This window comes from Aotus nancymaae, unplaced genomic scaffold (genome assembly GCF_030222135.1).
Source record: "Aotus nancymaae isolate 86718 unplaced genomic scaffold, 86718_ANA_hifiasm-v0.15.2.pri h1tg000064l_1, whole genome shotgun sequence".
NCBI classification, from domain to species: Eukaryota; Metazoa; Chordata; class Mammalia; order Primates; family Aotidae; genus Aotus; species Aotus nancymaae.
In genome coordinates, this window is record NW_026988479.1 from 3402548 (window position 1) to 3418708 (window position 16161).

Here is a 16161-nt window from a genome sequence, read left to right on the forward strand (position 1 = left end):
TTTTCACTTAATTTCCAATTCCTCTGTTGACTTTGGGCTCTATTTTCAGATATTTCAAGTTAGTAGGGCTTTACTCTTAGCCATTTAAGCTATATGCAGTTGAGAAAAGCTCTCCATTAAAAAGAAGTCACAGATGTCACAAAGTGCAGCTACATCTATCAAGAGTATTTTCTTTCCTGTCTTTGCTACTTTTTCATTTACCCTGGTTTCTTATCCATGTACATACAGTCATGTTGCTTGACAACTGGGATGCTTTATGAGAAATATATTATTAGGTGATTTTATCATTATGCATAATGATACAAACCTAGAGAGCATATTCTACTACACACCTAGGCTATATGGTATAGCCTGTTGCTTCTAGGCTACAAATCTGTACAGCATGTTACTGTATGTGGTTAGAACATAATGATAAGTATTTATGTATCTGACCATAGAAACCTAAACCATAAAAATACAATGTAAAAGATAAAATGGTACACCTGTGTGGGATACTTACTATTGAATGGAGCTTGTAGACTAAAGTTGCTCTGCGTGAGTGGTGAGGGAATGTGAAGGCCTAACACATTACTGTACACTACTATAGACTTATAAACACTGTAAACTTAGGCTACATGAAATTTATTTAAAAATATATTCTTCAATAAATTAACCTCAGCTTGTTTTAACTTTTTACTCTATAAACTTTTAGATTGTTTAAACTTTTTGACTCTTTTGTAATAACATTTGGCTTAAAACACATTGTACAACTGTACAAGAATTTCTTTTGTATCCTCATTCTATAAACCTTTTTCTGTTTTTTAAATTTTAGGTTTTTTTCTTTTAAACATTTTTTTGTTAAAAATGAAGACATAAGCACAAACATTAGCTTAGGCCTATAAAGGTTCAGGATCATCCATATCATTGTCTTTCACCCCCACACCTTGTCCTACTGGAAGATCTTCAAGGCCTATAACACATGGAGCTGTCATTTCCTATAATAACAGTGCCTTCTTCTGGTATACCTCCTGAAGGATCTGCCTGAGGCTGTTTTACAGTTAGTTTTTTTTTTTTTTTTTAATAGGAGTAAGCACTAAAACAATGATAAAAATTGTAAGTACATAAACCAGTAACATATTTATTATTGTTATCAAGTGTCATATACTGTATATAATTATATGTGCTATAGTTTTATATTACTGTCAGCTTAGTAGGTTTGGTTATACCAGCATCACCACAAACACATGAGAAAGGCATTGCACTATGCTCTTACAATGGCTGCCACGTCAGTAGGAGAGGAATGTTTTAGCTCTGTTATAATCTTATGGGACTATTGTATATTTAGTTCATTGTTGACAGAAACATCATTACGTAGCATATGAGGGATTTAACTCTTAGCATTTCTACTTAATAGTTTGACCTCTAGGAAATGGACTTCACCTCTGACCCTCTGTTTCCTTATATGAAAAATGGGAAAGGTGATAGGGCTTGAGTATCCCTAATCTGATATGCTCCAAAATCTAAAATTTTCTGAGTTCTGACATGGTGCTCAAAGGAACTGCTGGTTGGAGCATTTCAGATTAGGGATGCTGAACCCCAGTAGGTATGATGCAAATACTCCAAAATCCAAAAATATCTGAAATCTGAAATTCTTCTGGTCCTATGCATTTTGGACAAGGGAAACTCAGCCAGTATTCATAATGAGAAGTATCATAAATTCCTGTGAGAAATACATGAAAAACCAAGTATATCTTACATATCCAGGTGTATACTAAAATGTAGTTTTTAATTACATGGTTCTTTATACATACTGCTTTTCCAGAGTTTTACCCATTTGTGATGCTGCTAGACATGTACTTCACTATCTTCTTATCAACTTTTGGTTCATCTTTAAAATAATTTGAAATGTAGATCGCAGCATTATTAATTTATACTGGAAGATATAAGTTTTCTGGTAACTCAAAATATTTTCAAGCTTTTAGTTTGTTGACATTAGCAAGTTGTGTGGGATTTGAAGCAATGTTATTTCTAATGCATTTTGTTGTAACTCAGTCTTGGTTAGTAAAGAACATGATGGGCTAGGTAGAGGACTGAATTCTTTGTAATCAGCAGTTCTGACTTGGTTCATTGTAAAGTCACATGATCACACCATCCACTTTTATTTGTGGCACTTGAGTTTTGAGCTTTGCATTAATACCAGTGGATATTAATAGAGCATTGTTAACCAGAGCAGATTGGATTCCTATAAAACAATACTTTGTTTTCAAAGAGTAGTCTGTATGGGGAGCATTACACTGAATACACCAATCACCGACAGCACGGATAGGAAATGTTGGTAGCTTTGGGATGATATAATTGGCTAGTACTTGATTAAAAAAAAAAAAATGTTAGAACAATTGTTAGAATAAACCCAGCCACTTTGGGGTCAAAATTTGCATACATATGCACATATTTTAGTTGCTAAATTAGCTATGATTCATGATATTAATTTAACACTTTGACTTACCTAGTATTAAGCAGATGCTGTTAACCTATATAAGAAATTTTGATCTTTAAAATATCTTTAATAACATTTTAATTTAGAAGTTTGTAGGGTGAAATTAGCATTTTTTTTGGTGGACTTTAATATTTTTGAAATAAAATTTTGGGTTTATTTAAATCAACAATAAGCTACTTGTCAAGAAAGTAATACATTTTTGTATGTTAACATTTAGTTTAGTGCTCTAAAATAAAGATCCCCACTCTGCTGGCTGTTATTAACCATTATTTAATTTGTCTAAGTAATGCTGGGCTCAGAGGTTTTGTTTCTGTTCTCAGACTATGTAATCTCATATTAACCCTAGGCATTCCTTCTGTAAAGTGTGTATCAGTTGCCACTAAGGTAAATAGGAAAGAGTTTATCATTTATTAAACAAATTTTTAGTGTCAGAGAAGTTGTGAAACATTTCTAGTACTGTGACCATTGGTCTTTAAAGCCACATGCTTGTGCTATAGTCTGTTGGCTTGGCAGATGGTGTGGGTGATAAATCGTTTAACACAACCATGCAGAATGATGACTTCATATTTGTATGTGAAAGTCCATGCTTTTTTTTTAATCTTTCAGAGGTAATCTTAAACTCTGCCGATATCAAATTCTAAGAAGCTATGTAGTAGAGTCTAGATTAGTAATGATTTACAGTATTTATTTTTATGTATTTTTTCAGCATCCAGTTTTAAGCTCACAGTATGGGCAGTTGCAAAAGCAGATCACTTATTTGTTGTTTATAATAACAGCCAAAATTTATTGCCCTCTTACTCTGTTAATATCAGGCAGTGTACTAAGCATTTAACACATTTTCTTGCTTAATGTTTTAAAAGTATATTTTATTGTGGAATCTAAAAATAGCATAACATATAAATGTATAATGTAAGTTGTCAAGTGAACATCTATGTAATCACCACCCAAATCAAAAATAGAATGTTGCTGGCACCCTAGAAATTCTCTGTGCACCCCTTCTAATCTAATTCCTCCACAAAATAGCGCTGCCCTAACTTACGGTGATCACTTCTTTGGGATTGGTGTTTTTTTTTTTGTTGTTTGTTTGTTTTTAAATGGTATTTGTCACCTTTATGTATTCCTGAAGACTGTCTAGATTTTTCCTGCTTTAAAAATTTATATAAATGGAATCATACAGCGTATTTTCAATCTGTCGTCTTTTGTTCACTCTTAGTTTGTGACACTCATTTATGCTGTGTTTTTTTGTAATTCACTCTTTTTTTTTTCTTTTTTTGAGAGAGTCTCACCCTGTTGCCCTACCTGGAGTGCTGTGGTGTGATCATGGCTCAGTGCAGCCTCAACCTCCTTGGTCTAAGTGATCCTCTGGCTTCATCCCCCAAGTAACTGGGACTCCAGGCAGGTGCCACCACGCCTGGCTAACTTTTTTGTTTTTTTGTATTATTTATTGAAATAGGGTTTTGCCTTGTTGCCTAAGCTGGTATTGAATTCCTGAGCTTAAGTCATCCACCTGCCTTGGCCTCTCAGAGTGCTGGGATTACAAGTATGAGCCACTGTGCCCACCCCTCAATTAATTCATTTCAATTATTATTTATCTTCAACTGTATAAATATATTACAATTGCTTTATTCTTCAGTTAAGAGTGTTTGCGACTTTTCTAGTTTTTGGCAATTTTAAACAGTGCTGGTATGAACGTTTTTATACAAGTATCTTGCTTCATGGGAGTATTGTATATCTCTAAGGATATGCTGAGGAGTAGAATTGCTGGGATAAAGGTATGCATTTTTTCAACTTGAAAATAATGCCAAACTTTTTTTTCCCGAAATTGTTTTAACAGTTTATATTCTCACCAGGAACATATGAGAGTTTTTGTATTCTGTACAATTACTGTATTTTCTCACGTCTTCTCAGACGGTATGGAGTAGATAATATCCCCATTTCGCATATGTTGGCACTGAGGACCAGAGGAATTAAATAACTTGCCAAAACACACATTGCTAGTGAGTCGCAGAGCTGGGATTTGAGCTCAACTCTGACTTGAGAACAGACACTCATTTCACTATACTGTTTCAGGACATTATTTGGAAAACAGATTCCTCGTGAAAGCTCAGCATTCATTTACCATATCTTTGATGAAAATGACAGGAAAGGTCTGTGCTGTTGTGGACCTTCCATTTTAAAACTTATTGAGGGAATGCATAGATTACAAAACACCAAGTAAATAAAAAGATAATTGCAGAGTATGATATGTGTCATGAAGGAAATAAAAGGGACTGAGAAGAAACGATATGTTAGGTGTTTTGGGAAGGAGAAAGCTGCCTTTAAGACCTAAAGGATGAGAAAGAGCCAGCCATATTCAAAGTGCATTTCACAGGTAGAGGGAAAAGGCAAACCAAAAGTCCCTCAGGAGAAAATACTTTAAAACCAGTATTTCAGTAAAAGACCATTATATCAAATTAAACATTTTAGTTAGAACTCTCAGTTATCTAACTTAAAGGATAAAAGTTAGGGGGATTATAAAATTCAAGGAAAATAGGAAAGTGGTCTATGGAAAAATACAGGATTGTCACTTCTGTAACAATCAGACTAATGTTACCTTTTCTTTAATCATGTCAAAATGTACTATGTTGGTAACAACATATTATGACAGATCAAAAAATTCCTTGATATTATTTTATTTTTCAAGCTTTCCTGAAAAAGGCATGAATGTACAGGTAGACCCAGGGGTCCAGAAGTTGCAGTAGGAAAATATCTAAGGGAAGAAAGAACCTAGTTTGACCTGGAACATAGATTAAAAGGAGATGCTAGCTTGAGCAGATAATGATGATTTTTTAATTGGAAAAAAATTCTAGATAATGTAAAAACCTAATGATTGGCCTATTTTACCTACCCTCTCTACCAGAATAGCCTCCAAATAAACTTCCAAAGTTAAATAATACAAAACTCTTATCTAGTACACAATTTCATACTTAAAACATTTGAGTCTGGATGCAGTAGCTCATACCCATCCATGCTTATACTCATAATCCCAGCACTTTAGGAGGCCCAGGCAGGTGGATCACTTGAGGTCAGGAGTTTGAGATCAGCCAGGCCAACATGGTAAAACCTGTCTCTACTAAAAATACAAAAATTAGCCGGATGTGGTGGCAGGTGCCTGTAATCTCAGCTACTCAGGAGGCTGAGGCAGGAGAATCACTTGAACCCGGGAGGTGGAAGTTGCAGTGAGCCGAGATTGTGCCACTGTATTCCAGTCTGGGCAACACAGCAAGACTCCATCTCAAAAAAAAAAAATATTGATATGCCTTCTCAGGTGGGTTTTCTGGACACTTTAGCAATTCTTCTTCAAAGGTAGTCTGGTACAGCTGTTAATAACAATCCTGTATAGCAGTTTCATAGATGCTGTGTACCCTGGGAGATATTTTTACAAAGTACAGAATTTAAAAAATCTCCTTTGGAGCCATCCAGTGCAGAACTTATGAGGACCATGTTAGAATCCCTTAGCTTCTGTAGATTTGGGAACAAAGGAATGAGGGAAGTAGATACCTAGAACAGACACAAAAATTGTGCAAAATAGATACCTAAATTAATTTACCTTGACTCATTTTAATCTTTGGAATTCTATCATTTGGAAAATGGTTAAGTGTTTTCACTGAAACTATCGGGAATTTAAAACTAGATCCAAAAAGAAAAATTATTTCCCTCTTCATTTTACAGAAGTCACTGTTTATAGCACATTGACAAGTTATTTTTCTCTTTTGGTGAGGATTAGAATAGAAAACATAATGAAACATCCTAAGTGGTAAGGTCAGTATTTAATATACAGGGCTGAAACTCACAAAGGAGGACTGATTTGGAAATGAACCTATGCCATCACTTATGACTTAACACATATACATGATGTTTAAAGTTATGAGTTTGGTAAGATAACCATAGAAAATATGGCATGAGCAAGGGAGATGGGTGTAGGACCAAGTGCTAAAGGGACTCCTACCACTTAACTGCTGGATAGAAAAGGCTGAAAGAGTGTGTTGTTTCAAGAAAGGGAGTGGCCAACAGTATCAGATGCTATTTTAGGAATTCGGTGAGACAGGGACTGAAAAATGTTCATTAGATATAGCAGCCGAGAAGTCATTGGATGTCTTAATAAAAGTATTTTGGTGTTGTGGTGAGGGGAGGTCAGGTTGGCTTGCATTTAAGAATGTGCTGCACCATTAGAAACTTTGGCTAGAGTCAGAGTGCAGTAAAAAGTTAACTATGGTTAAAGGAGAAAGAATGATCAAGTTAAGGTGGAAATTTGAATATACTAGGGAGAGAAGAGATCATCCATAGTGTAAAAATTCTCCTTTTCTCTACATCCTGCAAAGAAGTAATGACCATGGAGGCCAGAGTTTCCATCTTTTTTTGTATTTTCTATATGCTCAGAAAAGTGTTCAGCTCCCTATGTTTTCTGTTTTTCTTTTCATCAGTTTGCATAGCTTCTTTACTTACTAGCATTTTATCCCTGACCCCTTTCCTAGGTTCCAGTCATACTTTTTTTAACTGCTTGCTAGAACTCTTTAATTAATTGTCTCATAGCTCCTCCAATTCAACATGTTCAACTGAATCATTTCCTTTTTGTTTACTGAGGACCTAGATACCTGGATCTTCCATTCTTTCCTTTATCTCTTCCTTTCTTCCTCCTTTTTTTCTCTCTCCTACCCTCAGTCCCTGCTGGGAGACTTCAAATCATAATGCTACTTTTTGAAAGATTATTTTCTGGAATAATACTAAATTTGGTAAGCTTCATTTAATATAAGATTACCCATAAAATCATTTATGTTGCCAATTTTTACTTTTTATCCGTTAATGTGGAATATACAGTAAAAACATAAATCCATCACTTCTGTGAAAATGGCAGAGTGAAGATTTTATGTACCTTTGTATCAGAATAATTTATAGTTCATAATTGCAGACTTGAAGCTCCTTGATTATATGGTTTTTATACTTTTTTTTGTGGACCAAATGCCATACCTGGTAATTCTCTTATTTCTTTTAAACCAATTTATTTAAAGAAACAAAAGATGTGTCTTCCACTTGGGTTTCCTGGTATTTCAGACAATTAAGACATTTATGTGCCCAATTTCATTATATTTAAGTCTATTAATTGAACTACAAATAAAAAATTACTTGCTTTCGACTTGTGGATTGTATTTTAAAGATAAGTAAAACACTTTTAAAAAGAGAGCTGCCAGAAGATGATGGAAATATACATTTTTTATTTTGTGTGAACATAACCTTTATTTTAAAATAAAATACTGGCAAATTTTACTTTGTTCTTAGAACATAGTTGTATGTAGTATGGTGGACAGCTAGTTGCAGAATTATTGCTAGCTCTTCAACTTTGAAGTGGAATTCGGTTTTAAACACCCACAGCAAAAATTTTAGGATGCCTGAATACTTTTGCATGTTAAAAAGACACCCACATCAAATCTTAGCCTTGGAAAAAGTAGCCTACTAAGTACATACATCTTTAGTTTTCTTTTAGCAGAGATAGGAAGAGAGATGTCCTTTTTGTGTATATTATAGACATATTTTCTTGTAATACTTGGAGGTTATATATTTTAAAGTCTGCTTTCACTAAAAAACTGAAGATCACTGTGTATTATATGGCGAAAGCTAAGGAACTCCTCTTTAAAGTTCATTGAATTAACTGGCAGACTTTCTTGTTCTGGTTTTATTTGAATAATTGAACAGTTGAATCATCAATCCCTATTCAGTCATTTCTCATTATTTGGGATTGTCCCTGACTCTGTTTGAGACAGTGGAAGTACAGTTGAAGTAAGTAGGTACTGCGATTGAGCTGCCCAGGCCTCTGGTCGGTCTCTCTCTCTCTCTCTCTCTTTCTCTCTCTCTGTGTGTGTGTGTGTGTGTGTGTGTGTGTATTTACTGTTATGCATACTTCTAACAAGTTTAATGGTTATTAGTTTCCATGTTCATATCAGAAAACAGAAGAAAGAATAATAGGCATCTTAATTTTAAGTAGGAATAGGTCGAACAATAGGCAGGCATATTCGCTGAAATGAGAAGTGACAGTTTGCAGTCTCATACAAAGGAAGAGATGAGAATTATATTATGATCCAGCAATTCCACTCCTAGGTGTACACTCAAGATAAATGAAAACATATTTTCACCCAAAAACTTTAGACAACTGTTCATGGCAGCATTATTCATAGTAGCCAAAAAGTAGAATCAGCCCAAATGTCCCAACTGATGAATGAAAAAAAAAAAAGGCATATCTGTACACTGGAATATTATCTGGCAATAAAAAGGAGTGAAGTACTGATACGTGTTATAACATGAATGAACCCTGAAAACATGCTAAGTGAAAGAAGCCATATACAAAGCCCACATATTGTATGAGTCTATTTATATGAAATGTGAGAATAGGCAGATTCATAGAGACAGAAAATAGTTGGTGATTGACGGGCTGGAGGAAGGGGGAATTGAGGTATTTCTTTTGGGGGTGATAAAAATATTCCAAAGTTGGTTGTAGTGATGCTGAGAATAAGAATACAACTTTGTAGATATACCAAAAATTATTAAACTGTACACTTTAGTGAATTGTGTGGTATATAAGTTATATCTTAATAAAGCTGAAAATTAATTGCAAATTTGGGGTAATTTAAAATTTTATGGGGTTGGTTAGTTCCATATTCCATAAGCCTGGGACATCCCTTTTGTAGTACAGTAAAATAATCTTTGGTTGATAATAGTTATGAAACTCCGTGCTTTAAGGAAAATACTTATGTCTTTTAAATCTCTTTTGAAAAATGTATAAACTGCTTTATAAATGTTTACGATTAAAGTTCATAGTTAAATTCTTGGTATCTTAAAATGACTCATAGTCCATGTATTTCACATATTTGAGGTTATAGCTATGTCTATTAATGAAAACATGAGGATTAATTAAAAATTTAATCATTTTTCTCACCATTACAAAGCCTAGTTAAAATAATTTTCAAAAAATATACTTAAGTTCATCATTGTCATGAGAAAAGAGCAGCATGGCTCTTGGCTAGGTCAGCAGAACACCTGGTGATCCTCAGCTGGGCATGCCTGGACACGGGCTGTGATTGTCCTGGGGAAGTGGAAACTTGGCGTGCCAGCCCAGCACATTGGGTGGCACTCTTTGGAGTTGCATTGGCTGCTTTTTTTTTTTATTTTTTGAGATGGAGTCTCACTCTGTCGCCAGGCTGGAGTACAGTGTTGCGATCTCGGCTCACTGCAACTTCTACCTCCCAGGTTCAAGTGATTCTCCTGCCTCAGCCTCTCTAGTAGCTGGGACTACAGGTGCATGCCACCATGCCAGGCTAATTTTTTTTTTTTTTTTTCCCGTAGTGATGGTGTTTCACTATGTTGGCCAGGATGGTCTAAATCTCTTGACCTCGTGATCCACCTGCCTTGGCCTCTCAAAGTGCTGGGATTACAGGCGTGAGCTCTGTAGCAGCTTATTGCCTGCCATATTTACTAGTTGGTGACAGTGTTGTGCTGAAACTGGACTCTACTATGAACATTTTTACAATGAGCTGCAGTCCTGGAAACACTACATTCCAGTTAAGAAAAACCTGAGCAATCTGCTAGAAAAACTTAAATGGGCGAAAGATCACGATGAAGAGGCCAAAAAGACAGCAAAAACAGGACAAGAATTTGCAAGAAATAATCACATGGACTATGACATAGTCTGGCATTATTTTAAACTTTTCCAGGAATATGCCAATTTACAAGTGAGTGAGCCTCAAATCCAAGAGGATGTGAAAAGGGTAGAAGCACAGACTGAGGATGACCTCTTGACTTGCACTTGCCACAGGAAAAAGACTAAAGATGAACTCTGATATGGAAAATAACTTCTATTAAAATAATGGTGCCCTGAAGACTCTTCTTAACTAAAAAGAATTTTTTTAAAGTATTAATTCCATGGACAATATAAAATTTGCTGTGTGGTTGTTTGCAGTATGAAGATATATTTCTACTTTTGCAGTATTTTCATGACTGTACTTTAAAGTACATTTTTGGAATTTTATAATAAAACCAGCTTTATTTAAAAAATATACTTAATTATTGCATTTAGCTTATACTTCTATTGCTTCAAAAATCAAAGAATTAACAATAATTAAGGAATGTAACTATGGAATCTAAGAGCTAATCTAGATTGATCGTACTTTAAAAAAGCATATAGCAGTATTGTATTAAATGGAATTGAACGAGTCTACTTGGCTGACAGTTGTTGGTTAAGAAAAAAGGGAATTTTGATTATCATGTAGATTTTGCACTGTGGTAGCACAGAACTTGCTGCATCTCATTTCTGTTTATATATATATATTTTTTCTCTCTGTTTATGTATATATATAATTCTGATAATATATATACATATAATTCTGTTATTTATATATACATATTAAGAGATATAATTAACATAATTATATATAATTCTGTTAATATATATGCATATATATTAGATATATATGATATTAGATAGATATATAGGTAGAACAAAACTCAAGAAGCGCTGAAAGAGAAGGTAGAGAACAAAAAACTAAGAATTATGGAATCAGACATGAAACTTAAAAATCTAAGGAAACAGTTGTTTTGAAATTCATTGTGTCAACTAATGCATGTCTGAATCAGAAAAACTATAAAGGAAAGCAATGAAGAACACTGAGTCACTGCAGACAAGGAATGAGTAAAGAGAGGAGTTAAGAGTGAATCTTGGGTTCCATGGGATTCCTGCTATCATGGATTATTAAAAAACCATATTCATTGGTGCTAAAGAGGAGTTTTAGATTGTTAATGTTGAAATTTCAGATGTAGGACTGGTGGCAACTAGGTGATGTAAATTTGTGGCTCAAGAGATGAGATCTGAATTGATCGACTTAGCGACCCTGTAATTAGCAAACAGGAGTCATTGTTTCCTCCAGACACTACCAAAAGTGTAGCTAGAATTTGGAATCATTAAAATGGATTTACTATCATGGTGAGATTTAAATTTTACGAAATCTCAGTAATTAAGGTTTTCTTCTAGTTTATTTGTCCTTTCCTGGGGTAAAATATTTGGAAATCCTTGATTCTTGGAAATCTGTACTATGTCCTCTTAAATATAGTTAGATGTATTTAGTTATGTTTGTTTTTATCAAGTGATTTTAAATTTTGAATGTTAAGCATCATTCACATTTCTTTTTATAACCAGGAACCTTTTGAGGATGGCTTTGCAAATGGGGAAGAAAGTACTCCAGCCAGAGATGCTGTGGTCACATACACTGCAGAAAGCAAAGGAGTCGTGAAGTTTGGCTGGATCAAGGGTGTATTAGTATGTATATATAGATTTAACTTTAGAGTTACAGCATATCTATTGGTTATAAGATCTTCCTAATGTTCTCATCAGTTCTCAAGAGAACTCTTTTTTTCTCTATTTTAACTCTCTTATCTGAGTGCCATAGAAAACCCAATTAATAACTTGTACCTCCTTTGCTTTTGGATATTAAATTCAGTAAAGGAGATATGACATTTATTTTGCCAAATTATTTTTGATTATATTCTATATAATGTGTTACTGAGCATATTATATTTCATTGCCTCTTGTGAATCTCATGTACTGTCACCTTTCAGAAATTAAGTATGAAGACTATCAAATTGGGAGCATCCAAATCAAGAAGGCTGAGCAGGGAATAGAGCTGAAATATGCCTGCTTTATTTCACACTACCCCCATTATATTTTGAAGAGAAGCATATAGAAGTTAGCAAGCAAGAAAGGAATACAGGAGAAATACTTAAGTGTTGAGTTCACTTTGCTGCATAGGTTTAGGTGATTAAGGTTCATATTTCTGTTTTTCTGTTTGCATAGGCACTAAGGAGCTGACTAAAATAGGCTAGATTGCCTTCTCATTGGGACTTTGAAGGCACTTAATAGGGATTCTATTGGAATTTCAGGGAGAAGTAGAGGGAAAAATAACAGTTCTAGTAGTCATTTTATTGCCTAATCCCTAAGGTGATTGTGAAGCTTCAGGTAGAATTGTTGCTTATTCTTAGATTTTAGTGTTTTGTAAGACTATGTTCTGTGTATGAACATAATAAAGTGAAAATAAATTGGGGAAACTTTTACAACTAATTTAAATTTTTTAAAATGTGAACAATTAGCATTTTGTATTGAGAAATAATATGTAATACATAAATCTGCTAAAGAAATCATGAAATGAGGATGTTATAAAAGAATAAGCAAAAGTTAAACTTACTCATATTGATAAAAAGGAATATGCACTACTTTTTACAGGGCTGAATTTTAAAAATATTTCTTGTATCTTGTTCTGTTGCATCTGCTGCTTCAGACAATTGTGATGCATGCATTTATTTTCATACACTTATGTGTTACGTTGTGTTTATATTAGCTCAAATGTAAGCTCTTATTAAGCTCTTTATAAAGACTGTTAAAGAAAGGGTGGAGTAGGAGTTAGGTTTAAAACTACTTAATCTTCTGTAGTTTCAAATGCATATTGTTGTACTTTGGCTGGTTTAATGCTTACTATATAATGTTTGATTATTATTCTTCCTCTGTGACTTGGCCTCTTTTTCCCTCTTAGGTACGTTGTATGTTAAACATTTGGGGTGTGATGCTCTTCATTAGATTGTCATGGATTGTAGGTCAAGCTGGAATAGGTAGGTGAAGTTATATCCTGATTAATTTGAGAATAATAAATAAGCAAAATGAGCTCTTAACCTCATAAAACTCAAGCAATTAGAGTCATTTTGAACTGTGTATTCCTTTATATCAGATTATTGTATTGATGTTCCTTTTTCATAATTCTGATTTGATATTTCTAAAATGAGATAAAAATTGGGCAATTTATAACTTGAAATGTAAATTCAGTATTCTTAGACCAACCACTTTTAGACAATGGCATGCTTAAGCAAGAGTATAAGTATTCTATCTTCTTTCTCTGTAAAGGTCTGTCGGTCCTTGTAATAATGATGGCCACTGTTGTGACAACTATCACAGGATTGTCTACTTCAGCAATAGCAACTAATGGATTTGTAAGAGGAGGTAAGTTGAATCTTTTTGTATCATCATCATCAGATTACTCTTACTAAACAGAGATCTAAATTATATTTTTAATTATCTTTTTTTTACCTTAACTGAAGGAACATATTAAGTCTATATGGACAAGAAAGTTGTTACTGAGCACTTCCAGACTAGTATATTTCAATGTAAAATTTTATGTAAACTCATACACATATGCTTTAAGTTATTCAGAGTGTCTCGTAGCAAGAATAGAGCATCTACTTTGGTCTTTTATCCACTGGGTGGCATCTTGTTGCCTTCTCCAAGGTTTGCCCTTGGATCAGTGAGCAACATGCTCCTGGCATTTGTTCAACATTGTATTGGGGTAACCTCATTTCCCACCCCATCCCCTATTAAGAGAAACTAAGGCAGTATACCTTCCCCATAATTAAATAGCATTGTGTGAGCTATGCTTGGGACTGTAAATTTATTTATTTATTTATTTTGAGACAGAATCTCACTCTGTCACCCAGGCTGGAGTGCAGTGGCATGATCTTGGCTCAGTGCAGCCTTCGCCTCCCTGGTTCAAGTGATTCTTCTGCTTCAGCTTCCCAAGTAGCTAGGATTACAGACGTGCACTACCACGCCTGGCTAATTTTTATTTTTATTAGAGACAGTGTTTCGCCATGTTGACCAGGCTGGTCTTGAACTCCTGACCTCAGGTAATCCGCCTGCCTTGGCCTCCCAGTGCTCTGATTACAGGTGTGATCCACTGCACCTGGCCCTAAGACTGTAAATACCTTCACGTCTAGCTTTCTGTGGGCACGCTGAGGCCTCTCATTAGAGTCCACAAGATCTGCCTTGTAAGTTTTCACCCTCCCTAGGAAGAGGACCCAAGAGACTACAGGAGAATGGATTCAGGATCCCTGAAAACAAGAAGAAAATAATTCCATTTTCCACATTAAAACTCCTCACTTGGAGTGAGAAGATCCTTGAAGAAAGGAGACAAAATGTCTGCCAGTACCTGTAAAGTCATCATAGCAAGTCAACTGGGAAAAGATTTATTTCATCTGCCTCAACTATTTTGAATATCCCTATTTGACATTATATAACACAATTTCCACTTTACCTGCATCAGGTATTTGGGTGTGGGAGGGAAAGAGAGAACCAGATTGAGCTTTTCATTTTTCACCATTGTCTTTATATGTTTTAGACACCAGAGGATCCAAATTACTATGACCCTTGGAGGCTGGTATCTTGTATCAATATGATTATGACTATGCTGAGCATGTATCACTGTTGACTGAAGTTTTATGCTTCTGTGAACCTGGATTGAGCTAAATCGGGATATACAATGTGGATATGTTCAGCAGAGTCAGTCAGATAATGTTGAGATATTCTTTTTGGCTTCTTAATGAACTGGGTACTCCATGCTTCATTTCTCTCTGCCATATTTGGGGATTGAAAGTGGGAAGAGAAATGGACTGGGGTGTTACGTATTTCTAGGGGATCAGCAAATCATCAAAGAATTTCTCCTTTTCCTCAGACCTTAGAATCTAGGCTGTGAGCCTCAAAAGGAATGGGGCATGAAGGCACTGGCAACGTGAACTTCACACTTTTCCCCATTTGAATCAGACTTTTGGAAGGTATAGATTTTTCAGGATTGTGACCAAAAAGCTATTTCATTTTTCAATACCATTGATAGTTTACACACACACACACACACACACACACACACGTATATATATATATAGTGTGTGTGTATATATATAAAATATATATATAGTATGTGTATGTGTGTATATATATATATGTGCATGCATATATATACATATATATATGTATATCTTTACAGATACATCTGCCTCATAGACTTTATGTCCAGTCTTCTGTCCTGAGTGCCAGGGACAGTATGAGAATGTGGAACCCATGCAGATCTGTCCCAAAAAATGACCATATGTTACAATTTTGCTTGAGTTTCCTTATAAGTCTATTCACAAAGGTAGAACCTAGAGGGTAAAAACCTTTTGGAATTCTGTTATGAGGTATTCATACCATCGAGAAGGTAATACATTTGCTGAAATAATGAAACCCAAAGAAGATGAAAGAGAAAGTGAGTGACCAAATACTATGAAGCTTTATTAGAAGGCATTCGTTTTTCACTTGTTGGTGACTTTGGACATCTGAATGGTCTTTATAGAATATATAAGAGCTTCATCATCTGCAATGAGTGTTGTCTAGAGATTCTTTTAGTGAATATAAGTCCCTTCTGTCTCCTCTGTATTTGAGTCAGATTTGGAAACCCCTAATGTGATTTATTTTGGTATCATGAGAAAAGTATTTTCCATGTGGGAGAAAGTAGATACAGGCATAAAACTGAGATCACATTATACCTGTATTCAGGATTCTAAACTGAAAGTATTAGTCTTAGAATTTATCCTGAAAGTGCATATTGTTGAGCTTTTTTTTGTTAAAGTGACCTGTAGTAAATGACCAACCCAGTGGCAATAAGCAGTTCTTATGCCCATATTGTATATTTCCACTCAAGAGAACTAGCAGACTTTAGAGAAAAGGTTGATTCCTTACCAGAGCAGGAAGTGAGCTTAGACATCTTTTCAGATCCAAAAGTGTTGACTACTACTAGTTTCATGTCAAAAGG

General features: G+C 34.7%; 1 protein-coding gene across 2 annotated transcripts in view; it reads left to right on the top strand.

Annotated features, from left to right (window-relative positions):
- Positions 1-16161, top strand: part of SLC12A2 (solute carrier family 12 member 2) — a 106544-nt gene that overhangs the window by 15912 nt on the left and 74471 nt on the right. For both annotated transcript variants that reach the window (XM_012447974.2, XM_012447980.2), the window contains exons 2-4: positions 11697-11816; positions 13084-13159; positions 13449-13544. In XM_012447974.2, the coding sequence (XP_012303397.2) occupies positions 11697-11816; positions 13084-13159; positions 13449-13544 (292 nt within the window). The remainder of the gene's footprint in view (positions 1-11696; positions 11817-13083; positions 13160-13448; positions 13545-16161) is intronic.